The sequence below is a fragment of the Lagenorhynchus albirostris genome, chromosome 5, assembly GCF_949774975.1.
Source record: "Lagenorhynchus albirostris chromosome 5, mLagAlb1.1, whole genome shotgun sequence".
Lineage (NCBI taxonomy): Eukaryota > Metazoa > Chordata > Mammalia > Artiodactyla > Delphinidae > Lagenorhynchus > Lagenorhynchus albirostris.
The window spans coordinates 138,049,941-138,075,928 of record NC_083099.1 but is presented as its reverse complement, the minus strand read 5'-3'; the positions used below and the strand labels follow the sequence as shown (position 1 = coordinate 138,075,928).

At 44.3% G+C, this 25,988-nt stretch overlaps 1 protein-coding gene across 1 annotated transcript in view; it reads left to right on the top strand.

Moving 5' to 3' along the window:
* The first annotated feature begins 16,397 nt into the window (after positions 1-16,397).
* Positions 16,398-25,988, top strand: part of KCNJ6 (potassium inwardly rectifying channel subfamily J member 6) — an 87,725-nt gene continuing 78,134 nt past the window's right edge. Inside the window, exons 1-2 of the mRNA XM_060149086.1 lie at positions 16,398-16,425; positions 16,818-17,738. Of these exons, the coding sequence (XP_060005069.1) occupies positions 16,398-16,425; positions 16,818-17,738 (949 nt within the window). The remainder of the gene's footprint in view (positions 16,426-16,817; positions 17,739-25,988) is intronic.

Genomic DNA, 25,988 nt, shown 5'->3' with positions numbered 1-25,988 from the left:
CTTTCCCAAGTCGAGGGGAGGGAGGATGGGTGGATGGGCCCCGAGAACAGTGGGTACACTGAGAGTCAGAGCAGCCTGCAGCGCCAACCATGTCAGCCAGATAGAGAGCGGGGGGTGGGGGGGTGGGGGGCAGCCCTGAGCAAACAGCAAAGAAGGCCAAGTGTGGACCCGACGGTCTCCAATTCCCACTGCACCCCAGGAACCAGCAAATCTGTATTTCAGATACCTGTTCTGTGGAACCTAGATGTGGAATTCTGGGAGAAACACATTTAAGCAATTACAAATAATTGTAATATTATATATCTATAAAACAGGATGATTCGGAACAAGCCTAGCTTGTTCCAGAACACTCCAAGAGCGAGACAGAGTCGGCAGCATTTCCTAAACCTACTATCCCTTCACTTTCCTTCCCCTTCAAAACAGGATCCCTTCACCCTCACTCTGGGATGTAGAACTTGTTCCAGCCGGGTGAAGAAGTAGGTTCATACCGGCTCATGAGAGGCAACTGTTACATATTCAGGAATTTTGAGAGCTGGTCAACAGTTGATAGGTTGGAATCAGCCGTGGTGGGAGTTTTTGCAGCACAGGAATAGGCAAACTCTCTGATCAAGGCTTTACTTCCCCCCTCCCAGCCACCCCCCGTGGAACTGCTTTAGCAGCAAAACAGTGGTCTTAGCCCAATTTACGGAGTCTCCTGGACTTGGAGGGGGCGTCAGGGAGTCTGAGGACTCCCCATGTCTTGTCCTCTCCTCCGTGGAATCCTTGGACTGGCTCCCCTTTGTGGGGCGTTTTGAGGCCTCAGCAGTTTCCCTTCTGCACAGACTGGAAGGGAGGAGGTGCGTTCCACTCCACCCCTCCCAGTGGGAACACCTTGACCCAGCCACCCAGTCTCAGCCCTAATGGGAGGAAACCCACCCCACACTGTTTATTACATGTTCCCAGACAGTGACTTAATTATGAAAAGAAAAATGATATCCCTGGAGCCTGGCCAAATGGAGAACCAGAAACCAGCATCCAGCCTAGAGATTCAGGTTCTGCTTGCCAGCCCCTCAGAGCCTTGGGGGCAACACACGGTGACTCAAACAAATGAGAAAAACATTGAAAGCCCAAGAGACTGCGAAAAGTGAAGACAGTGAGATTTGATGCCTACCCAGTCACCTGGTGGGCTGCGTCAGTCAAGTGCCGTTTGAAGAGAACCCAGAATGCTGGTACAGGTTCACAGAAAGTGGGCTGCCCAGGAAGTTGGGGCAGAGGTGAGGGAATGGCCACACCTACCTGTCTGATGCAGGTGGAGGAGAGCCGTTCTCTTCTTTGAAACCTGGGGGAATGCAAGCCTCATATGTGTGAAAAATGGTGAGATGTGATTCTCACATCTACTGAAACCTCATGGAAGTCTTTTGAGAACATATGGCTAAGATTGTATTTTATTTGCTTCCCAGGGAAAATAAGATGCAATGTACTTCATTGGATAGAGACCATTCAAAAATATATCAAGCTTCCTTTTTTTTTTTAATTGAAGTATAGTTGATTTACAATGTTGTGTTAGTTTTTGGTATACAGCAAAGTGATTCGGTTTATATATATATATATATATATATATATATATTCTTTTTCATATTCTTTTCCATTATGGTTTATTACAGGATATTGAATATAGTTCCCTGTGCTATACAGTTGATCCTTGTTGTTTATCTATTTTAAATACAGTGGTGTGTATCTGTTAATCCCAAACTCCTCATTTATCCACCCCCCTTCCCCTTTGGCAACCATAAATTTGTTTTCCATGTCTGGGAGTCTGTTTCTGTTTTGTAAATAAATTCATTTGTGTCATATTTTAGATTCCACATATAAGTAATGTCATATGATATTTGTCTTTCTCTGGTTCACTAAGTATGATCATCTCTAGGTCCATCTATGTTGCTGCAAATGGCATTATTTCATTCTTTTCAAGCTTCCTTTTAAAAGGAATTTCTTATTTCATCCTGAAAAAAAACAATTGTAGATGGGAAATATTTTTCAGGATGAAAGCTGATGGGGTAAGTTGTCTACCAGCAAAAAGACACCTTTTCTGGAAAAAAAGGCACCGAGAGGTGGGGAAGTAAGGTCAGTGGCCCAAGATAAGGAAGCAAGTGGTTGTCTGGGGACTTGAGTCTGCAGACCCCAAATCCAGTGCATTTGCCCTCCGCAAAGCCCTGGCGGAGGACATACCCATTCCTGCGTGCTAAGGCAATGATTGCATGGAACAAGCTTCTCTTCAAAAGACTCTCAAATGCCAACAGCAGATTTTGCCAGAACAACACAGATTTAATGAAGTGCAAAATGTAGGCCTTCTGCATTCCAACCGGAATTTCACCAGGAATTTAAGCCACATCTCCAGTAAAAGCAATGCAGTTTCATTGATGCAGGAATTAGTGTAATCACTGAAATACATTCGGAGGATACAAGCTTTCATAAGAAAAGAGGCCGTCGGCTTTAATCTGCTCGAAATGCTATCGCTTAAACTTTAAGTGCAAAGTTAAACGACAGGATGCCTATAGATCGTGCAGTAAAGGTGAAGTTGAGGGGGGAAATGATGCAGGGAAATAACTGTTTTCTTGTAAAATTAAACATACCTTGTTAGAGCAGAGAAAATACCCTGAATCCTGCTCTCCATCCCCCACCCCCAATTTTTTTGCTGGTAGCAGGTGGAGTCTCCCAACAGGTGTTTCATGGTGGGGACCAGTTATCCTGAGCCCTCAATTACCTCGTCACTGCTCAGAATGAACTGCCAGGACCCTTCTCCTGAAACCCAATTATTGTCGCTCCCAGGAAAGGGGCAGCAGAGGAAACAAAATTCAGTTTTCCACTTGCTAGAATTCTTAACAGCAAGGGGTCTGTGGGAAGCAGTGAGCTGAAACAATTGTCCAAAATTGGAACTCTGACTAACGTGAGGGCTGAAGTCCTTCCTCCACTGTGAAAACCCGCGATGTGGTGGGGCCTTACTAGGCTCTGCCTGTCCTGCCCCAGAAAATTGACAGAAACGTTATGCCCATCAGTCAGGGAGGGACTGGATATTCTGAAACAGCTTCCCCTGTCCTCACCCTAGAGCTTACCAAACCCTTCATAGAAAATTGGGCACCTCACAGTTCTAGAATCTTCGGGAGGTTGTCTTGGGGCTCAGCTCTACTGCAGAGCTAAGAAACTACTTTCTCACCTCTCCCGGCCCCTCCTTGTCCCTCCTCAAGGCTGGAAAGTCAGATCTATTCTGTTCGCTCTCCAGGATGGAGGACCGCAGTCCAGGGACAGGAAGAAGAAAGGACTGGAACGGCTGTCCCCGTTCTGAGCTGGACACAGCTTGTCATCCTTCCTGTGTCAGGCACGGTGGCTTCAGCAGACAGGAAGGGGTGGTCCTCTCTCTGCGGGCGATGCTTGAATTCCACCCCTTCCCAACCCCGGGGTATCTTATTCACTCCCATGCCAGTGCTTTCGTCCAGAATTCCCCATTGCTCCGTTTCCACCAGCTCCCCCCTCCCCTCGTTTGAAAATCCAGGTCTCATGCTTATTGTTCCCGGCCACCCTGCCCCCTCCCTCCACCTACAGACAAAATGTCTCCTGCCTCTTCAGCCCATCATCACCCTCTTCCCCTGCAGCCTGACTTGCATTCTGACCGGTCTATTCAGAGTCGCCAGTGGTCTCCTGGCTGCCAAACCCAATGACCTCTCCTCTGCTAAATATGGGGCCTTGGCTTCCCTGACCTGGACCCTCCCCTCAGCAGAGCCTTCTCCCCTCTGCTAACTCCCTCTCTCACTCCCTCCTCAGACCACTCTCTGTCGATACCCCCTGGGTACCTATGGTCTCGATTCTTTTGTGGTCCCTCTATGCTCTCATGTTCTGGGACAGCTCGCCCATCGCCCTCAACACCACTGGGCTGGGGCGTTGCGCATCTCTGTGCTGTTTGATTAATGGAAAGAGCCCTAGACACGCAGCCAGCACCCTCGACCAAACACAGTTTTAGCCGTGTAACCTCGGGCGAAGACTTCAGCCTTTCTTGAATCAGTGATTCAAGTCTGCCACACCGATTCCTGAAAGATGAGAATGAGCTGAAACAGCAGGTGAAGCCACAGAGCTCAACACTGACCCATAGGAGGGATTCGATAAATATTCACCCTGCCTTCCAACGGCCAGACCCCTTCCCAATTTAAAATTTTATAAAAGACACCTGAATTTTCCCACTTACCACACTAGTTTTGGGCACACGAAGTCCTAGAAGGTCTTTTTTTTTTTGCAACGTTTTCCCTTCTCCTCCACCTTTCCCACTCTAGAGTGACCCTTACCCCAGACACAACCCCACAAATCCATCATTCTTTTATTTCCATCTCTTCCACTCTACGGGGTAATTCACTCGAAGGGCACCCAAGTGAGGCAAGATCCTTCTCACTGCCGCACTTTCCCTTGTGTTGCTCACACACACATGCACATACGCACACACATCCTCACATCTCTCCACAGTAGCCGAAGGGAAAGAATATGAGTTTCAGGATCAGGCCAACCTGACGGAGAGTCCTATTCCGGCCCCATTTTAGATGCATAAGCTTCAGCAGGTCACTCAACCTGACAGATCTTCATTGCCTCCCCTGCAGGGTGGGTCAACATTTCCTGGTGGCTATGGTGCCCCACCCAGTATGTGGCACATAGTATATGCTCATTAAAGGTTGGCTTTCATTTCCCACCTTCTTTAAGATGCCTTTGCTAATTAGCCCAGCCACGGCCTACCCCTGTCTCTGACATGCTGACAAATTCTTAGTCTCTCATCCACCGTGTAGAGTGCAACTCACATTGATATGGGACAGTGTGTGCATCTCACATCACCAAGCAGGTTCTTCGCTTCCAGATGGGTCTACCCATCTGTGTCTTGGATTGCATCTGAATTTCTCACAGTTTCCAAGACAGTGTTGAGCTTATAAAAATTGTGATTAATATAGCTACAAATTGGGTATCTTCTTCAACCCAGACACTACCATAACTTGTAACCATTTGTTCAATGTCTGCTACGGACCAGGTGATTTATTTCTTTTTCACAGTAACCCAGCAAAGTAGGTCTTATGATTCTCATTTTATAACTGAGGAAACGGACACTCAGAGACTGAAGCACCCTGAGCAAATGCACACGGATTGGAGGTGGGAAAGCAGTGTCCCAGACAGGCCTGCCTGCTGCCAAAGCCCAGTGCCTTGTCCCAGGCCACACTGCCCAATGCAATTATGTCATTTCATTCTCCCATCAACCCAGCAAGGCCATTTTACAAATAAAGAACCTGTAGCTTGAAGTCCCCCAGCTGGTGAGCAGCCCAACAGAGATGCCTCAGGTCTGGCTGAGGCTAAGGCACGCACTGGACTCATCAGGAGAGAAACAGTAGAGGAATTCTCACTCCAGAAGGGAACCTCCAAGTCCAAGGTCTCTGAAGAAGGGGAAAACCTGAGGCAGCCCCGTCTTCAGAGAACAGGGAAGGTGGGAAAACTTAGACTGGAATCCATGGACTCAGAGCTCACTCTGGCTCTGCCTCCTTGCAAGTCAGTTGGCTTCCTGGGGCCTCACTTTCTTCCTGTGTAATGAAAAGAGAATGAAATTTTGCCATTTGCAGCAACATGGATGGACTTGAAGAACATTATATTAAGTGAAATAAGTCAGAAAGAGAACGACAAATGCTGTATGGTATCACTTATATGTGGAATCTAAAAAATACAACAAACTAGTGAATATAACAGAAAAGAAGCAAACTCACAGACATAGAGAACAAACCAGTGGTTACCAGTGGGGAGAGGAAAGGCGGGGAGGAGCAACATACGGGTAGAGGATTAACAGGTACAAACTATTAGGTATAAGTTACAAGGATATATTGTACAACACAAGGAATATAGCCAATATTTTATAATAACTGGAATATAACCTTTAAAAAATGTGAATCATTATATTGCACATCTGTGACTTACAGAATACTATACATCAACTATACTTCAATAAAAAAATTTTAATTTAAAAAGGAGGAGGACAAAATAAATGATGCCCAGAGTTCCAGAAGTGCTAGCTAGGCACGCAAATCACTGACTGGATCTCAGTCATCTTGCTCCCCTCCTCTGGGCACCTTTGTGCAGTGCACAACCTACACAACTGTATGCAGTGGTCCTGAGAGGTTCTTACTGGTTCTCACTATCCAAGGTTCAGATTCTTGAAATCCAATGAGAAGAGAAATCATGGTATTGAATGTTGGTCTCCTCTGATCTGTCCAAAGTGACCTGTCATTTCCCTCCTTTGAGCACTGAACTTGCACATTGTACAAAGTCATATCCACGTGCACAGCAGCCAGGGTTAGTCCTCTGACCTGGCAGTGGGTACTAGACATTCTAAATTTAGGTTCATGTTGTGGAGCCCCCAAGCTACGATTTTTAATAGGAACATTTGCCCTTTAGTTTCTGTCACATATTCCCAGTGGAACGTAGTAGCCGTTCTGCCACACACACACACCTATGACTTTAAACTTTCCAGTCTGTCAGAATTTCTGATTATTATAATGGTCTCCCATAGTTACAACAGCTCAAGGTACAGGACAAATAAAAGCGACTTCACCTCCCTACGACACATCAGACATCAGTGGCAGGCATCACCACCAGCCCCCAAGGAAGGAGACCCTTCACACAAGGACTTATGCAAAACGACAAGCATCAGGACAAGGGGCCAGAGGCAAACTATTGACTTTGAGCTTTAAGCACCACTTGTAACTACAGCTCTGAATTTTCTCTCAAATGTGTTCCAGTTGTCAATGGGAGCCTCAGTGGGAAAATGCAGGCATGAATATAACAGGAAAACCCCACCCTGTCCTCTGTCTGGAGCATCATCACCTGTAATTCATTACTGCTGTTTGTAAACTTTTTCCTGAAGTAAGTCAAGAAAGCATCTTAGAAGCTAATCTTCCCCTCTCGTTTAGAAAATAGATACGCTGGGCTTCCCTGGTGGCGCAGTGGTTGAGAGTCCGCCTGCCGATGCAGGGGACACGGGTTCGTGCCCTGGTCCGGGAAGATCCCACATGCCGTGGAGCGGCTAGGCCGTGAGCCATGGCCACTGAGCCTGCGCGTCCCGAGCCTGTGCTCCGCAACGGGAGAGGCCACAACAGTGAGAGACCCGCGTACCGCAAAAAAAAAGAAAATAGACATATAGACATGCTTTTCTTTTTGTTAACACAATTTACTTTTTTATTGTGGTAAAATGCATATAACATAGAATTTACCGTTCCAACCATTCTGTAGAATCTACAGTTCTGTGGCATTAAGTACATTCATATTGTTGCGCAACCAACACCATCATCCATCTACAGAGCTCATGATCTTCCCAAACTGAAACTCCATACCTATTAAACCCTAACTCCCCATTCCCTCCTCCCCCAGCCCCTGGTAACCGCCATTCGTATTTCTGTCTCTAAGGATTTGACTACTCAAGGGACCTCATATAAGTGAAATCATACAATATTTGTCCTTTTGTGACTTTATTTCACTTCACATAATGTCCTCAAGGTTTATCCATGTTGTAGCCTTTTTAAGGCTGAATAATGTTTCATTGTATGTATAGACCACATTTTGCTTATCTATTCATCTGTTGATGGACACTTAGATGTCTTCCACCTTTGGGCTATTGTGACTAATGCTGCTGTGAACAGGAGTGTACAGGTATCTGTTTACATGTGCTTTTCTTGACCAGTAAGGATGGGGACAACTTTGGCTGATCTGTGATTACGCAGTTCAGTTATTTGCATTGTGAGATGCAGATTCAATTCAATGAGTCTGCTGAAGTACAGATTTCTTGCAATTCACACTGGAAAATGAGCCCATCTGAAGCTCCTCCATGACACAGAGCCTGAGACAGATGTCACCAATATTCCCTTCCCATCTTTCTCCTTTCCTCCTCATACCACACTTAACCTTTCAGGAGGAAGCTTCATCCCTTTTTCTGTACGTGCCCATCCCCCCACCCTTGCTCTTGACAGCACTATGTGTTGACTTCCATTCCACCAGACCCCTCACTCCCACACTCCCCCCTTCCTTGTTGGGTCAGCCTCTCCGCTTCAGCTTCTTCTCAGGATGCAAAGGTGCTAAAAACTCCCCAGGTTCAAAGTCACCAACTGTTTTAGTTTCCTTGGCTGTCACAACAAGTTGCCACAAAGTGGGGGGCTTAAAACAACAGAAGTGTGTCCTCTCACAGTTCTGGAGGTCAGAGTCTGAAATTAAGGCTTCAGCAGGACCATTCTCCCTTCAAAAGCTCTAGGGAAGAATCCTGCCTTGCCTCTCAGCTTCCAGGGGTTCCAGGTGTTCATTGGCTTGTGACCACATCACTCCACTCCCTGCCTTTGCCATCACATGGCCTTCTCTGTGTCTCTGTCTGTCCTTTTCTGTGTCATACGAAGATGTTTTAACTGGATTTGGGGCACACCCTACTCCAGTATGATCTCATCTTGATCCTTATCTTAATTACATCTGCAAAGACTCTACTGCCAAATAAGGTCACATTCTGAGGTTCCGGTGGACATGAATTTGGGGGTGGGACAAGGTTCAGCACACTACACTAGTAAATCCCAGGTGCCAAGCCCAGTGGACATGACTCAGTAGCTGTACGCAGAATTTGTTTTGTTTATTTAGAACAGAAATAGCTTTATATTGCCTACTGATTTTTTAGATGATAGAACTATTAACGGAAAGTTTAAACATAAAAAAATTGAAAGAAAGCAAAAACACCAACAAACTTACAGCTCAGAGATTGATCTCAATTATCATTTTGGAGGACATTCTTCTACACACACTCACTAATGCAAAAAGGCAATATATGCAAAGTAAACTATATGTTTTATTCTGTTTTTTCACTTAACGCTATGGCATGGACAACCTGCCAGGTTGACAAACACATATTCATTCATTCAATAAATAGGTGCTGGGGCTTGCTCTGTGTCAGGCACTTTTTCCAGAGCCTGAGATCCATCAGTAGATAAAACACATAGAGATCTCTACCCAGGAACTTCCTTTCTGACAGTGGCAACAGACAATAAAAAATTAACACAATAAGTAAACTCTTTCATGCTGGAAGGTGAAAAGTGCTACAGAAAAAGTAAACAGTAGCATAAGGAAGAGAGATGTGAGGACCTGAAGGAAGTGACTGAGATTTTTAAGAGGAGGGAAATGTCCTCATTAAGAAGGTGATTCTTCCACAAAGAGTTGAAGACCCCAAAACATTGGGAAATCATATTTAATAACTGCACAATATTCCATTGATTAGAGCTGCAACAATATGTTTAACTAGTGCTCTGTGGATAGACATTTAAGTTGTTTCTAATTTTTAACTATTATAACTGAGGCTGCAATATCCCCTGCCTACAATAGATAAATGTTGGTAAAATTATTTTCTTAAGATAAATGTCTAGATCCAGAATTGCTAATACGAGGCATCTAATCATTTCTAAATTGTGAGACCTACTGTCACTCTCTCCTCCAGGAAGACTTTGCCAGTTTACACATCTGATAATACATGCACGTTCACAATTCCACTGCCCCCCAACACATATACTCCACATGCTGTATTTATGGTTTATTTTTAATGTTACTAACTTTAGAGTAAAAAAATGTTATTATATTTGCACTGCTTTTACTTTGCCATGGTTGAGCATATGCTTTTCAGCTCCGAGTATTTCTTCTCTTATAAACTCCATATTCATTTCCTTTGATCGGTTTTTTCTACGGGGGTATTTATTGCTTTTGTAAATCAGAAATATATATGTGATGTGTGAAAATATTTTTTGTGGTTTGTCTTCTTGCTTTTTTTTTTACAAACATTTATAATTTTTATATTGACAAAAATACCAGCATTCCAAGATAGTTTCTGGATTCCTCTTATGATTAGAAAGGCTTTCTCAACTCGGAGAACTATAAAAACATTCAAATCTTCTACTCCTTCTGTAGTTTTTATTTTTTTGTACTTAGATCTTTGATCCACTTGGAATTTATTCTGATATAAGGAAGAGGGAAGGGATGCATCATTTTTCTTCCAGTTGTCCCTACAGTGTGTGCCAAATGCCCCCTTTGCCCCCCTAAGACTCCAGTTCCACCTGCCACCTGGCTACCTGCCTGCCCTCCCTCTTCTCCTCACATCTCTCATTCCTTCCTCAGCACCCGCTCTGGGTTCTCTACTTCTGGCTTCATATTGTAATTGTTTTCCAGAATCCTGTCTTCTATATCCTCTACTTACTCCACAGCCTCCAGAAGAACTTTCACCCATGCCCATAGTTACACTTCCATGCACGTGTGCTAACAACCTCCAAATCTAGAGCTCGGTCCAGGTCACTGATAAGCTTCAGCCCATAGGAGAGAGCAGACACTTGAAACTAAACCTGCCCACACCACATCATCCTCTGCCTTCTGGTCTCAACCATCCTGCCATCCCCCATTCTCCTGCCCACACCCCTCCGCAGTCTCTAATCTCCAAATTATTTTAGTTTTGCTTCTTATTCAGCCCCCAATCCACTGCCCCCTCTTCACCCTCCCTTAATCCAGCAGCTAGCCATTTCTTCTTACCAGCATGCCTCTAACCCAGAGGTCAGCAAATGACAGCCCAGGGAGTCAGATCCAGGCTGCAGCCTCCTTCTGTGCTGCCCATGAGCTAAGAATAATTTTACATTTTTAAAGCATTGTAAAAAGTCTTTCAAAAAACAAAAGAGTATGCAACAGAGACGTGTTGCTTGCTTGCAAAGTCTAAACTGTTTACTATCGGCTCTTTGCAGAAAAAGTTTGCAGAACCTTGCCTCTAATCTACACTCCACTGGGGGCCTCCAGTGGTCTCAGACCTGCAGGCATTCTGTATACGCCCACCACTCCTCTGCCCACAAGCACCCCATGGGGGTTACTTATGATTTTCTTAGAGTCATGTGAAACAAATCTCTCCATTTCTAAGTTACCAGATATATGGGACGGAACACCTTCAGATCAAGTACTTGATAATTATTTAGCTTCTATGTGCTAAATTCCATCGATCACATGCCAGGAGAGTCTCAAGGTTTTGTTAGAAAATATCTTTTTTTCTTTATGATGGTAAAAGGAATATAAAGTCATTCTGGAAAATTTGGAAAAATCAGAATGTTTAAGAGGAAAATTAAAAGCACCCATAGCCCCCCTCTCAGAAGTTCCCTATTAACATGTGTGCATTTCCTTCCAGTCTTTGATTTTTCCTGTGCGTTTGAGATCCATCCCGTTTTTCCATTGGGTTTTTCCCCCACGATACTAAAAATTCTTGAAGTGCTCTTCGGACATTTTCTTAGACACTGTAAGTTTCCCCCATAGAATTCGTATACAATTTTCAATGTAGAATTTCCCATCAGGAGAGCATCTATTCACGGCAGCCTTCTCTCCACAAGCGGTGCCCCCCAAATTCGAGGTGCTTCCGGTAATTCTGGGATCAGGTCCTTTCCAGTATGTAACTCAGTCACATGTTATTTCTTTGAGGTTAAAGTTCAACACCAGGCTATTTTGCACCTTACCTAGTTTTATGTAAATTGGTCATCTTTCTAATAGAAAGAAAAAGAACATGGGGGTGGAGGGGGGCGGGAGAGCGGCTTTTTCACACAGAGTCACATTTACTCTAAACCAAAATAACTCAGGTTAAGTAAATCATCAAGATCCTTGGCGCCGTTCCTCCCGTGCTTTTGCACGCTGTACAGCACTTCACAGTTGGCAGAGAGTTCCTATACATTATCTCTGGTCAAGCCACGTGCACGATGCTGAAGGACCAGGGTGGCGGGTCTCACCGGGACTCTGATGCACATGCGCTTGGCTGGGGGCCCAGGGCAAGCTCCTGAGAGGCGGTGGGGGTCGAGAGGGGGTGGGGTGGGAAGTCGTTTGTGTCCCCAGCTGTGCCGGAAGGCAGGTAGGTTTGTCTGCTTTCCCAACAGCAGCTGCAGCTCCCCACGCCGAGCAGCTCAAATGCTCTTGCAAATGCAATTCACATCACCCGGTCAAATTCACACCTGGGATTCCAAGAAAGAAAGAAACGTTAAGAGCTAGAGAATCAACATTCCCTTCTGTATTTCCACACACACACACACACACACACACACACACACACACACACACACACACACCCCGCACGCGCATTTGCATTCCTGCTCGGGTGCTGAAGCACGCTCACAGCTCAGACCTGGAATGGCCCTCTCCCCAGTCCAGGGCTCCCTGAGACTGCTCTGGGCAAGGCCTGGAGGCTGTGCTGCCTTCTTCTGCCCACTCCACACCCCACCTCTTCTCCTCACTGGCCTCACCTCTTCTACGCCTTGAGACTCCTACTTCAGTCTCCTCTACTCTCCAGGTACTCTCACATTTCATTGGCTTTTTTGGTTTCTCAACTCTGCCTGTTCCCCACCAGCCACTGTCAAGTGGGAGGCCCAGCTTACCTCCCCATCTTCCCTTGGATGCATCTCACGTGCACCCACTGCCTCACCTGCAGTGGTGCCTCTGAGGCTGTTACCAAGTCCAAGCTCGTACTGCTTGCCGCAGGACAGGCTGATAAATCAAGAGCTGAGCTGTTGGGGCAATGAATAACGACTTTATTCAGAAAGCCAGCAGACTGAGAAGATGGCGGACTAGTGTCCCAAAGAACAGTCCTACCCAAGTTAGAATTCAGGCTTCTTTTGTACTAAAGAGGGAGGGGGTGTAGTTGGTTGTTGCAGACTTCTTGGTGTCGGAAGCCTTTGTTATTGCAGCTATTCAGGTAGGTCCAGTCATGATGTTCCTATAAACCTCCAACAAGACAGTTATCCTCTGTTCTGCAACTTTTTATCTCATGAATGGAAAAGTGTTACACTTTTAAAGGTCAGAGCCTTGAGAATGGGCTATCCTGTATATTTCAGGCTATAGGCAACATTCTTAACTTGTAGCAAAAGCACCAGAATACAAAGGTTAAAGTAAAAGAAACAGATCCCATATAGAGTCATTGTTCTCCCCCACTCCAAAGACACCTTTCCACCATACTCCCTGGGACCTTCAGCTTTCTTTGTTTGCTTCCATTTTTGTTTGTTTTTAAAAGGCACTTAAGTAGCATATACATTGATATTTTTTCCCTGACACAAAACACAGACATTCAATTAACCACATGCTAGTTCATTAGTGTCGGCTAAAAAAAAAGTATATGCACACCTAAGAGTTGAGAGTTATGTTTTATTCAGCAGATACACTGAGGACTTCAAGCCTGGGAGGCAGCATCTCAAGTAACCCTCAGACAACTGCTCTGAGGAGGTGAGGGGGGCGCTAGGAGATACAGGAGTTTTACAGCAAAGGGCGGGTAGTAGGAACAAAAGATTACTGTTAATAAAAGAAAGTTAGGTATCTCAAATTAAGGAATTTAGTGCTTTTCTATGCATAGGAAAATGCAAGAGTCTAGGCTCACTGAAACCATTCTTTTGATATGAACCTCAGCTATGGGGCCAATACCCTGTGTTTTCACACCCACACTTTCCTCAAGGCTCACCATGGGGAGTGGCCACAGTCTGCTGGCTGCTAGATGGCAGGTATTCTTTGTTTCCTCCCTGAGTTCCCTCAGGGCTCACCAGCTCACCATTGGAGGGCTGCAATTGCTGATGACTCTGACATCCTTTGTTTACTGATATGGCTGGCAATGTTTTATTTCTCAAAAGACAATGTTAGAAAACAAAATTCAACTGAGTACATTTGAAGAAAAAATTGGCTTTATTCAACAATTCATGAATCAGGCAGCATCCCATCTAGCAAACAGACAGGAGGGGTCCTGTACAAAATGGATGGTTTCTAAAGGCCTAAAGGGGATGGGACAGGAAGTCATAAACAATTGAGGATTATTTCAAGCAAGGTCACTTGCCTTGGGGGAAGGCAGGGGTCTGTGTGGTAGGCTACCTCATCTGTGGCCAGAAAATTCCAGAGTGACTGGTAAAAGGTCACATCCCTGGGAGGGACCGAACCTGGATAGGTATTCAGTCCCCATTGACTGACGTAGAGCTTAGCACAAGTGACTCCATTTTTGGATCCCTGTTTCTTTTCAACAACACCAAACCCAAACACCCCATCTTCACTCTCTTCCCCTCTCCCTGCTCTTTCCCACACTAGCCCCCTGAGAACTCTTCTGTCTGCTTATCCGTGTCAATACTGCTGCCCATAAAATTAGACAGAAGGCTCAATTTGATAACAGACACAAAATACATAGCTGCTCAAACACAATTTTTTTTTTCTTGTTTCTAGTTGGATGGCAGCTCTCTGCCACCAGCTGGGAACCCAGGCCCCTCCACCTCATGACTCCATCATCCCTCGTAGAAGGGGCAAGGGCATAGGAGGGGACACACCCACTATTTCAGGCCTTGGTCCAGAAGGGCACACCCACTCCTGATGGGCCAGGACTCGGCACGTGGCCACTCCTCAATGGAAAGCAGGCCAGGAAATGTGGTCCAGTCCTGAGCTAGGAAAAGGGAAAAAAATGGATTTGGAGGATCAACTGGCAGGCTCCCGAGACTGTCCAGAGCACTTATCTCTACTCCTCCATTAACCCTTCAGACAGGAAGGTTACAACTGAGCCAGAAAATGCAGAAAACAGCTTCATACCGGGGGCTGGGGTATGTGTAGGTTGCCTCCATGAAGTGTTAAAGCATGGAAAATGGCAGAAGACTGTTGGGAGTCAGCTATTCAGACAAACCCCCCTCTTCCACTTCCCACCCCGTGGAAACAAGAACCCAGGGTGATTCTGCACAGGCAGCGAGCTCCTCACCTGGGCCAGAGCCAGACCACACTGCAGCTCTGCAGACAAGGCCGCTCCACGCTGGTCGATCCTGAGCTGAATTCAGCCCACGTGAAGTCACACTTAGAGATTCCCTCTCAGGGCGAACTTAGCAGCGAGAGCTCGGACATGCGGCCCCCCGGGCCACAAACATCCCACCTTGCCAGGGGTGCCTGCAGTGAGCAGGGACGTTCTCCGTGACCTCCATCGAGATACCCCAACCCCCTCCATCCTGTCCCACTCTCAGCTGCTTCCTTCGACTCCTGTCCTGGTATCTGCTTTGAAATTAAAGCAAGGTTTTATTTACAAATGAAGAGTTACTGAGGGTAGCGATCTAAAGTCAAAGCTATCGGACCAAACATCAAGCTTGCAGACCAAATGCTGCCTCTTCCTTGTGCTGAAGTCTAAAACCGGATCTATGGGATTGATAATGAAGGAAACTATCCAACCATGAGCAAGGTTAATCCAGAAGTTAAGTTGGTACCACTCAAGTCCCATCCCCAGCTGTTTTCTTATTCAGATAAACGTTTTTTCTCAACGGACTGTGTTTCTCCCTTAACCAAAGGGAGAAAATGCACAGCAAAGTCAAATGACACAGAATAAAAGCCTGAGGGGAAGAAACTGCTGATAAAACTTTCAGAAAGCTTTGAAATTATTGGCTAAACAAGTAATTTCATACAGTGGTTTATATGTATTTCACAGCAGCATCAGTTCCAAATGTCCCTTTGCACTCGGATTCCGGGAGAGTTTTCCTAATGCTTCGTCATCAAATGATTGTACCGATGCATTAATCATGAAGGCCGTGAGGAATAAAATAACCGCAAGCCAAAACTGCAGATGTTAAATGTTGAGGCAGAAACCAAATGAAATGTGTAAACACATAGAAAGAGAGAGAACATTTCCCCCACACGTTTTTTAACCTTGGCATTGCGTCAACCATTAGGGTAATATGCATGCATACTTACCAATAAAACCCAGAATTTTTTTTAAACTGAAATTTGACTGACACCTTAAAGAGTTCCCTCAAAATTCTTGCCCCTAAATATAAGGAGAGTGGCAAAGGAACAATTTATTACAAAAGAATGTTTATGACATGTCTGTTCCATGCAGGCACATATAATGCACATGTTAACTTTATAACAACCCTATGAATTGGCTATCATGATTACCATTTTGTAAATGTGAAAACTGAGGATCAATCAGTGAATTTTAAGAGTCTATTGTTCTACTCAGGCTGCCATAACAGAATACTACAGACTGGGGGGCTTAAACAGCAGCAATTTATTTTCTCACCGTTCTGGGGGCTGGAAGTTTAAGATCAAGGTGCCAACAAGGTTGGTTTCTGGTGACCTCGGTTGGTTTGGAAGGACCTTTCTTCCTGGCTTACAGACAGCTGTATTCTCACTGTGTCCTCACGTGGCCTTTCCTCTGTGTGCACACCCCTGGTGTCTCATCCTCTTGGATCAGGGCTCCACCCTTCTGACCTCATTTAACCTTAATTATGTCCTCAAAGCCCCCTCTCCAAATACAGTCACACTGGGGGTTAGGGCTTCAACATATTTGGGGGTGGAGTGGAGGTGCAGTTTGGTCCATAACCGATAGCATGACCAGGAGCCCACAGTTGCTGAGTGGTAGACCCAATACTGTCTGAATCTAAACATTTCTTTATCCAGAGTGCACTGCCTCTCACATACCACAGCATCTCAGAGAGAGTGCGGACACATCCCACTGTAAAAGCTGACTCTTAGAACTTGCTGGCAGGGACACAATTTCACAGCAGTTAAGCTCTGTCCCTGTGAGAAGGGTGGTGAAGTCCTTACACAAGCTAGATCACAGAGGCCAGGAGTCCAAGGCAACCCATTCAGATGACACCCCCCAAAAAATACTTCATCTACACTGTTAATAGCTACACAAATGGTCAAATGGTGGTTTCCTACCATATTCCATCCACAGTGGGATTTCCATGACCTCCAAAGAGCCAGCTTTTCATTCAGTTTTTCTTTTCTTTTTTCCAAACCACCAGCTAACGTCCTGGAGGGTGACTCCATGGACCAGGATGTCGAGAGCCCTGTGGCCATTCACCAGCCAAAGTTGCCTAAGCAGGCCAGGGACGACCTGCCAAGACACATCAGCCGAGACCGGACCAAAAGGAAAATCCAGAGGTATGTGCGGAAAGATGGAAAGTGCAACGTCCACCATGGCAACGTGAGGGAGACCTATCGCTACCTGACCGATATCTTCACCACCTTAGTAGACCTCAAGTGGAGATTCAACCTGTTGATTTTCGTCATGGTTTACACAGTGACATGGCTCTTTTTTGGAATGATCTGGTGGCTAATTGCATACATCCGAGGAGACATGGACCACATAGAGGACCCTTCATGGACTCCTTGCGTCACCAACCTCAATGGGTTCGTCTCTGCTTTTTTATTCTCCATAGAGACAGAAACCACCATTGGTTATGGCTATCGGGTCATCACGGACAAGTGCCCAGAGGGAATTATTCTCCTCTTAATCCAATCTGTTTTGGGGTCCATTGTCAATGCATTCATGGTGGGATGCATGTTTGTAAAAATATCTCAACCCAAGAAGAGGGCAGAGACCCTGGTTTTTTCCACCCATGCGGTGATTTCCATGAGGGATGGGAAACTGTGCCTGATGTTTCGCGTAGGGGATCTGAGGAATTCCCACATCGTGGAGGCTTCCATCAGAGCTAAGTTGATCAAATCCAAACAGACCTCAGAGGGGGAGTTCATCCCCTTGAACCAGACGGATATCAACGTAGGGTATTACACTGGCGATGACCGTCTCTTTCTGGTGTCACCACTCATCATTAGCCATGAAATTAACCAACAGAGTCCTTTCTGGGAGATCTCCAAAGCCCAGCTGCCCAAAGAGGAACTGGAAATCGTAGTCATCCTAGAAGGCATGGTGGAAGCTACAGGTAAGGTGTGCTCCATCCGGGGGTATCTGTGGGATCAATGCTCATTTTAAACTGAACCTCACATTCTTATTTTTGACAAAATATGGAAAACTGAACCTCACTCACTATTGACGCCACCTCTTTATTCATGAAGTAGTATGTGGCCTATAACCTTAAGTATGTCCACCACAAAGTCTAACAATTTAGCTTTTTAAAAGCCCTTGGGAAAATAAATTAACAAACAATTTTTTAAAACACCTCTTAATATATTTTAAATTTTCAAATATTTACTTAAATTAAAATTTGATCTCTCTCTAAAGCAATTTTTAGATTGTTTTAAAGCATTGTTTAAATTAAATACTTGAGGTTATTTATTGCCAAGCCAGGAGGAAGAAGTTAAGCCTTTCAAAGGAAGCCTGACAAATTGCTTTAATAAAAATACAATTTTGCCCGTTCTTTGGGAGCCATTTGCAAGACCCATAGCCTTGCTTTTTCTTTTATATCAGTTGAGCACTTGGTATCTTTTCCCTATACTCTACCTGCCAAATCCCCTGTAGATATAATAATGCAGACCCAGTAAATAACTCTAACAGGAAAGAAAAAATATTGATATCCACTCATCGTAATCCTATTGACCCATCTGCTTTGAACAGCTAACTACTGGTGTATTTTAACAAAGATGATCTGTTCTAAAAATAGAGAACTGGTCTGTTTTTATTGAAGTCTTCACTCATATCTTTCCATACGTGTTACACATCCCAGGAGCAAAGGAGGTTCTGCCTGTATTTATCAGTAACTTTCTATGAAATAGAGCCATAAACTCTGCCTTAAGCTAACAATAGTGCCTGTGGGAAAAGTATAAACTAGAACACTAATTCAAGCTTTGCTTTACTATTCTTCTGAGTCATTAGTCTTGGGATCCTCTTTAGTTATACAATCTGCCCTTCTGTGCTTTGAGGTCTTCAACTTGAGGCTCAAGTAGGTTTACACAATCTGAAAATGCACGGCCACCAGCCAGACCCCAGACTCTTCATCCACCCATAACCTGACCTCAGTCATCCGTCAAATGAAAGTCATTGCTCCCATGTCTCAGCCTCCCTGGACCCAACAGCCATTACCTCTAACAAATTTCTCTTATAGTGGTAAAAACTTTTGCAATCGTTTTTTAAAATGCAGCGAACAATGAAAATGTGAGTAAAAGGCTTTGCATGAAGTGTGATCCTTTGCATAAGGCAAAAGGAACATCTAAAACAAAAATAATCATTGTGAAATTATAAATAAGTGCTGCACATGTGCACTGGGCTATCTGTACCCTGAGCCTGACTTTGGGGTGCCCTCGTGAGCCAATAGTTGTGTGAGGGGAGGGAGGAGGAAGGAGGGGGGAGGAGGGCGGGGAGAAACCTAGTCAATAAGAGAGCTCCGTCATTTTCCCACAGACCAGAAACTACTCCCACCTCGGCCAAGCACCTGGACTCTGGGTCCCCCTAGTGGTAACCACTGAGATACAGTCTCTGGAAGCATAAACTGACCACTTATGATGCGCTTTTAATATTAGATTTCTCGCTATAAACTCTCCGGATAGGACAGAAAGGAGGGGAGTGGACAAGCCTTGTTCTCCTTCCGTCTCTGAGCTCAAGAAGCAAAAGCCAGTGGAGACGTACCCTCTGTTTACTGGTGTTAATCTGAGCTTCAAATTGCAGGAGCTGTGTTCCCTCAAATCAAAACCCAAGCTCTAAAAATAAGTCAGTCGGGAATAAGCAACTTACCTTTGTGATGTCTCTGAGTCGGAATTCTCCCTGGGGCAGACCCTGTCTTTCTGAAGATAGCTTGTAATGACTGAGCCTTTCCAAATAGGGGAACATCCTTTTGTTGGTAGTTAATAGTGATACCTCTGAGCATTCAGTGGCCTTTCTACTGCTTTCATAGAGAAAACTGGGTACTTGCCAGCAAAAAGAGAATCAAAGGCAACCACTATTAACTTTCTAAAAGTAATAATAATAATTTTCTAATTTTTGGGAAGTGGAGGAAAGAGTGTTCTAGAAAGTTCTGGGTTTGTCTGGAAGCTGGACACGTCTTGATCCTTTCCTGATAGGATTCATAGAGTTCAGTCTTTCCAGCACATCTCATCTCTTAATTTAATGAGGCACACTTTTTTTCTTTGTGAATGAAAAGCACAGTTGGGATTTATGGGTATTAAGTAGGCCCTTGGGGTGGGGGGCATGTTTCAATGAATCAAAGCCACAGGAAAAAAATAGATGTGGACCAAATGCACCCTGAGGAAAACAGATTCACAAGGATCTAATTATGCATTGGAAGGCTAGATGGGAAATCAGGAGCCATGAAAACCGCAAGCTGACACAAAGGGGCCTCTGCTTGACTCATGCTTTCTTTCAAGTATGTCTTAGTTGACCTGAAACTACTCTCAGTGACCTCAGTTAGGATGCCTCTTTCAAGGACGAGCCTCACCATCGCCACCACTGCAACCTCCATGCGATGCCCTCCCTCTTTCTGTCTTGCATGCTGTGGGCACACAGCGACCCCGACGTGGTATTTTCTGGGGATCCGAGCTACCACGCAGCAGGCTGACCCGGCAGGCCCTTTAGTCCACTGGGTGCTCAGGCTCCTCACAGGCCAGCTGGTTGACACATAATATGCCCACCCCAGTTGTGCTGCCCCAAGCCTGCTTCGTCACATCACTCAGGGTCAGGCTCGTCTTTAGAAAACGGGAGTAAGCTCCTTGAAGGCAGGAGGTGAGTCTTGCCCACCTTTGATGTTCTGCAGGTCCTGGCCCCAGTCCTTCATTCAGTGAGTTCTCTGGCCTCATAAAAGACAGACTCACACCCACAAAAGACAGACCCACGTTCTTGGTGGATGGTTTCGGTCTGGTCCTGCCCCAAGTCAGGGGGATGTGTCACCTCTCAAGAACCTTCCAATCATGTGGTTCTATTTTGGAAAATGAATCAAACCCTGGAAAATTCTGACACCAGCCACCCAGACATCTGGGAACTGGCCGTGTCTCATCCCATAAATATATTTTTAAAGGGGGCCCTTTATGTTCCTGACACAGGGGCAATTTGGAGATAGTGATGTTTACAGAAGGGTTCATAGCTACGTAAACAAACATGCCGAGCAGCTGTGGCAAGTGAGCCTTAAATAGTAAAGCATTCATATAGACTGTTATTTATAGAGGGCAAATTGGCATAGAGGCTAGATGACAGCCACACAGAGCTGGGCCCAGTGCCAGCCAGCTCCTCACTATAGGCTTTCTGATTGATGAACTTCCATATTTACCCCCAACGATTATGCAACTATGACAGGCAGCCCTTTCCAACACCTCAGCAAATATGTCTCCTTAGAATGAATCCCATTAAGCTTTTTTTTAATTTTTATTTTATATCGGAGTATAGTCAATTCACAGTGTTGTGTTAGTTTCAGGTGTATGGCAAAGTGATTCAGTTATACATATACATATACCTCTTCTTTTTCAGATTCTTTTTCCATATAGTTTATTATAGAATATTGAGTAGAGTTTCCTGTGCTATACAGTAGGTCCTTGCTGATTATCTGTTGTAAGCTTTTTTTTTGCATTTTTATTATGGAAACTATAAAACTTATATAAAAGTAGACCAAATCCTATAATCAACTCCCATGTACCCATCATTCAATTTCTATAATTGTCAATTCATGGCCAAACTTGTTTCATCTGTGTCACCCACTCACTAACTGCCCCTCCAGCATCATATTTTATCTGCAAATATATCAATATGTCTCTAAAAGATAAGGACTCTTTTAAAAACATAACTGTAGGGCTTCCCGGTGGCGCAGTGGTTAAGAATCCGCCTGCCAATGCAGGGGACACGGGTTCGAGCCCTGGTCCCAGAAGATCCCACATGCTGCGGAGCAACTAAGCCCGTGCGCCACAACAACTGAGCCTGTGCTCTAGCCCATGAGCCACAACTACTGAGCCCATGTGCCACAACTGCTGAAGCCCATGTGCCTAGAGCCCGTGGCCCCACAACAAGAGAAGCCACCGCGATGAGAAGGCTGCGTACCGCAACAAAGAGTAGCCCCACCTCCTGCAACTAGAGAAAGCCCGTGTGCAGCAACGAAGACCCAATGCTGCCAAAAATAAATAAAATTAAATTAATTAATTTAAAAAACATAACTATAACACTGTTATGACACCTAAAACAATTAATGATCATTTCTTAAGATCCAATATCTACTAAATGCTCTGACTTCCATTTGTCTCATAAATGTCTTTTTAAGTTTTGTTTAAATCTGCTGTTTGAATCCAAATCAGGTTAGCACACTGTTATCGGCTGAGATCTCTTCCAAGCCTTAGTCTATGAGCTCCCCTTCCATCCCTGTGGGGTTTTTATCTTTCAAGTTTTTCTCAAAGAAGAGTTTCTGAAATATTTATATACTACGAAGAAAGCTAGGGAAAGTGGAGGGTGGGAGGAAGCCAACTTAGTGAAGATATACTAGATAACACTTTGTAGATGAGGAAGCAGGGCTGACTGTCCAGACGTCAGTATCTACGGGTTACCAAGGAGGAGGGGGAGTGTGTGTCAGAAGTAGGCAAGCAAACCGGAAGTAGGTGAGGGCAAGCCATCCTTCCCCACAGGAAAGCTCAGTTCTTTATTCACATGAGGAGAGCTTAGTCACATAAATCACATCACAGGATTTTTGAGTTGCAAGAGTCTTCGCCCTACTCTTAATTACTTTACAGGTGAGGAAATGGATGCCCAGCAAAACTAGCGAGTTGGCTAAGGTGCGATAGTTACGGGCAGAGCAAGACCTTGAAACCCTAAACCACGGATGATGTCCAGCCTCCAAGTTCAGTGCTCTTTGCATCATGAATGCTGTTGGTTCGTGAAGATTCTGCAGAGCATGCACCCAAAAAGATGACTGGTATTTAACGTGCAGACAGGCTCTCTTTTCTCCCATCCTTAGCTCTTTTTCTTTAAGGCTTCTCTTTCGGTCTCCAATGTTATCAGTTCATTTTAAAATTCTTTATTACATTCACATGAATTTTTAACAAGCATATATTAAAATGAGATCTGCCACAAAACTGTTCTGAAATCAAAATTCAATAAGCACCGTCTACAAAAATACTCCTGGAAGAATATAATGTTCTGTCAAATCTGATTTCCAAGAACCGCTTTCCTTTGCCATAGTCAAAATGCCACTTCTCTATAACAGAGGAGAATATGAGATCACAGAGTTTGAACAGGTGGCATTTCTCAGCTAAGGTGGTTGAGGGTTAGCATCCCAGTACTTTTAAGCTGTTCCTACTAATGATATTTCATAGCCATTGTATTTTTCAAATCTTATTTTCCCCTTTAGATAAGTAGCTGCTAGTCTCTCCACTGGCAAGTCATTATCTCCAGATTTACCATTTTTCTTTTAAGCGTTGTAACCCCAACTACCTAGCCTAGGAAAAGAGTTAACTGATAAGATCTGGAATGCTAAGATCTTGGGTGAAAATCTCGTGGTAAATCTCTATAAGGCACAATTTAAAAAATGCAAAGACATGTGAATTTATTTTTCCTGGATGGAAGTCTACCACTCATCAACATCAAGAAATCCAACCATCCTTCTTCTTCGAGCATTAGGTTCAGGTGATGTATTCAGGGCTTCCTCCCAAATGCCTACCTCAATATAATACACCTAAGTAGTGTCAGAGACTGGATAAAAATTGATAATACCTGCTCCCTAAATATGGTAAACTTTTTGTGATTCTAAGCAGTTTGGGGACACTGTTCTGGTCCTAACAATCTGAGGCTGGATGCAGTAGAGCACACATAGAATTTTATACTTTTCCACCGCCCCTCTAGATACTGTAGAAAGATACTGTAACCCTGTTAAACGTTATGCCTCTGTTAAACATTATACCTCTGTTAAACATTTCTCCTAATTTAGAAGGCACTTAGGATCTCATAACTTAGATAGCAGTGTATTGAGGTCACCACAGACTATTGTGGTTGAAAAGACAAAAATACTGGATAATTATCAAACTTTTCATTATTAAAACATCAATAGCAGAAAATCCATTGTTCTTCCTTCTCCAAATGGGCTGTGAGGAGCTCATAAAATAGATGTTCAGTAGAAGTCAGGAATGGCCGCACAATATATACAATTTAAAGTTCAAACCCAAGGTAAAAAATAGACTAGCATGTAAAAGTTAGCTCTGACTCAAACTCTGAAGTCAGTACTCATGTTGGGAAGAAACTGCACCATTCAGATTAAGAGATGAGTATCAGAGAGTGGGAAGCCTCTAATTAGTGCATCCTTAAATAAATCGAGCTTTATTATTTCCCAGGGCATTCAGTAATATGAGTGCTGACAGCATGGTGCCAGTGAAGCAGTTCTACCTGACAATTTCTAATGACCAGAAGAGGATCATTGGGGAAAACCATATAACTTATTCACACATGCAAACACACACACATACACACACACACACACACACACACACACACCCCTCTGCTAAATAGCTAAACAGCCAGAAGCCAGAGGGGCTTCTTCCCCAGTTAAGCATGCCCTTGCTCCTGTGTTTTACACCAACTCACTTACACCAACTCACTTTGTAAGTGAGTTTGTTTGTTCTATTAATTATTTAGTACTCCTCTTTTTTAAAAGTAGTCTCTCTTGGCCATAGCTCAGCTTATCTGTACTTCTTTGTGTCATTTATACTGTCAGGCAATCCTGGGTTCAAACCACAGTTGCTGTATTCACTGTCTTGCTTAACTTCTCTAAGGCCTCACTTTTGCCTCTCTAAAATGGGAACAACAACGGCACCCACATCGTTGGTGACCTTTCAGCTTCACGGATTCTGTTAGATCAGATCATTCCTTCCCCCATAGACTGCACAGGGGAAATGCAGTAGGGAGGAGGGAAGCCAGGCATTTGGGAGGGTCAGTCCCAGGGACTGGCTCCGCTGTTTCCAGGGACTGTGCAGCTAGCGTCTCCACACGATGACAACTGACTCTCCTCAGAAGGCACTCTGAACAGTCAAAATGGCAAATGTCAACCTGCGATAGCCAGTGCAAGAAATGCACACTCACAACGTGAGAGTAAATGCCAGCCTGGCCTCTTCCCAGTTACCTACCACGAATGATGAGCTCTGAATTAATGAGGATCACTGGGCTCAGAATAGACTTTGCATTCCTATAGATAGTAACATTTCATCATTATAATTTCTGCCCAAAGGGGACATGAATATAGATTATTCTCAAGTCTTCTAAGGCAGCTGCTCAGGGAGGACAGGACCAAGAGTCTGCATTTGAAAACAAGATTTCTATGTCCCCAATCCCCCTCCTAGGTTTTTATAAGAATGCTCTGGTGTCAGCTGATGCCCCAATTTGGAGAATGTATTTTTGTGCTGTTAATTCAACTGAAGAATATTTATTTACATAATAAGCCCTTAGAGATACTTCTGCGTGAAAGTATAGATATCCTTCAACAAAGTGGACAGTAAATGTGAATTTCTATATGGCCAATTCCACTGTTCTCTATTTACTGAGAATGAAAAAAGATACTGTACAGTCTGGTTTGACTAGGCATGTTGCAGTAACAAATACCTCCAAGGGCTTAAAGCACAAAGGTTTAGTTCTCATTCCTATTACATGTCAGTTGCAACTCTGTTCACATCCTGTTGACTCCAAGATACAGACGAAAGGAGCAGCCCTACTTAGGACATGCCATTCTCATGGCAGGGAGAAAAAAGAAATGACGAAACACCTCGCTTCTGCTTGCCATTTATTAGTCATAGCAAGTCGTATGGCAGTGCCTGATGTCCATGGAATGGGGAAATGTAATTCTCTCACAGGGACTTGGAATAAATAATTCAGAACAAAATAATACAATCTACCACAGGTACCCAAGTGGTTTTGAAAACCCCTAGACTGAGTTAAAAACTTTTTGCAAGTTAGGATTTAAAATGTGCGGTAGTCATTCGTGTTGTTTGTGAAATATGTCCAGCTTTCGTCCTTCTAAACACATGTCAGGATCACATTTCCCTGTTTCTGTTGGACACGGTCATGTGACTTACATTTGTCCCAACAGTATATGCATATGTCATGTGTATCACGCCGCTGGAAACCCTACAAGCTAAATAGGATAATTCCCTTCCTACTTCTGTAGTTCTCATGGAAGCACATGTCACAGTGAAGTTTCCATCATTCTGGACCCTTGACCGGCTTTGAAGAGAAGACCCTTGCCAGCTCACTTGGGACTTGTAGCATGACTGAGAAATAACCTTAGGTT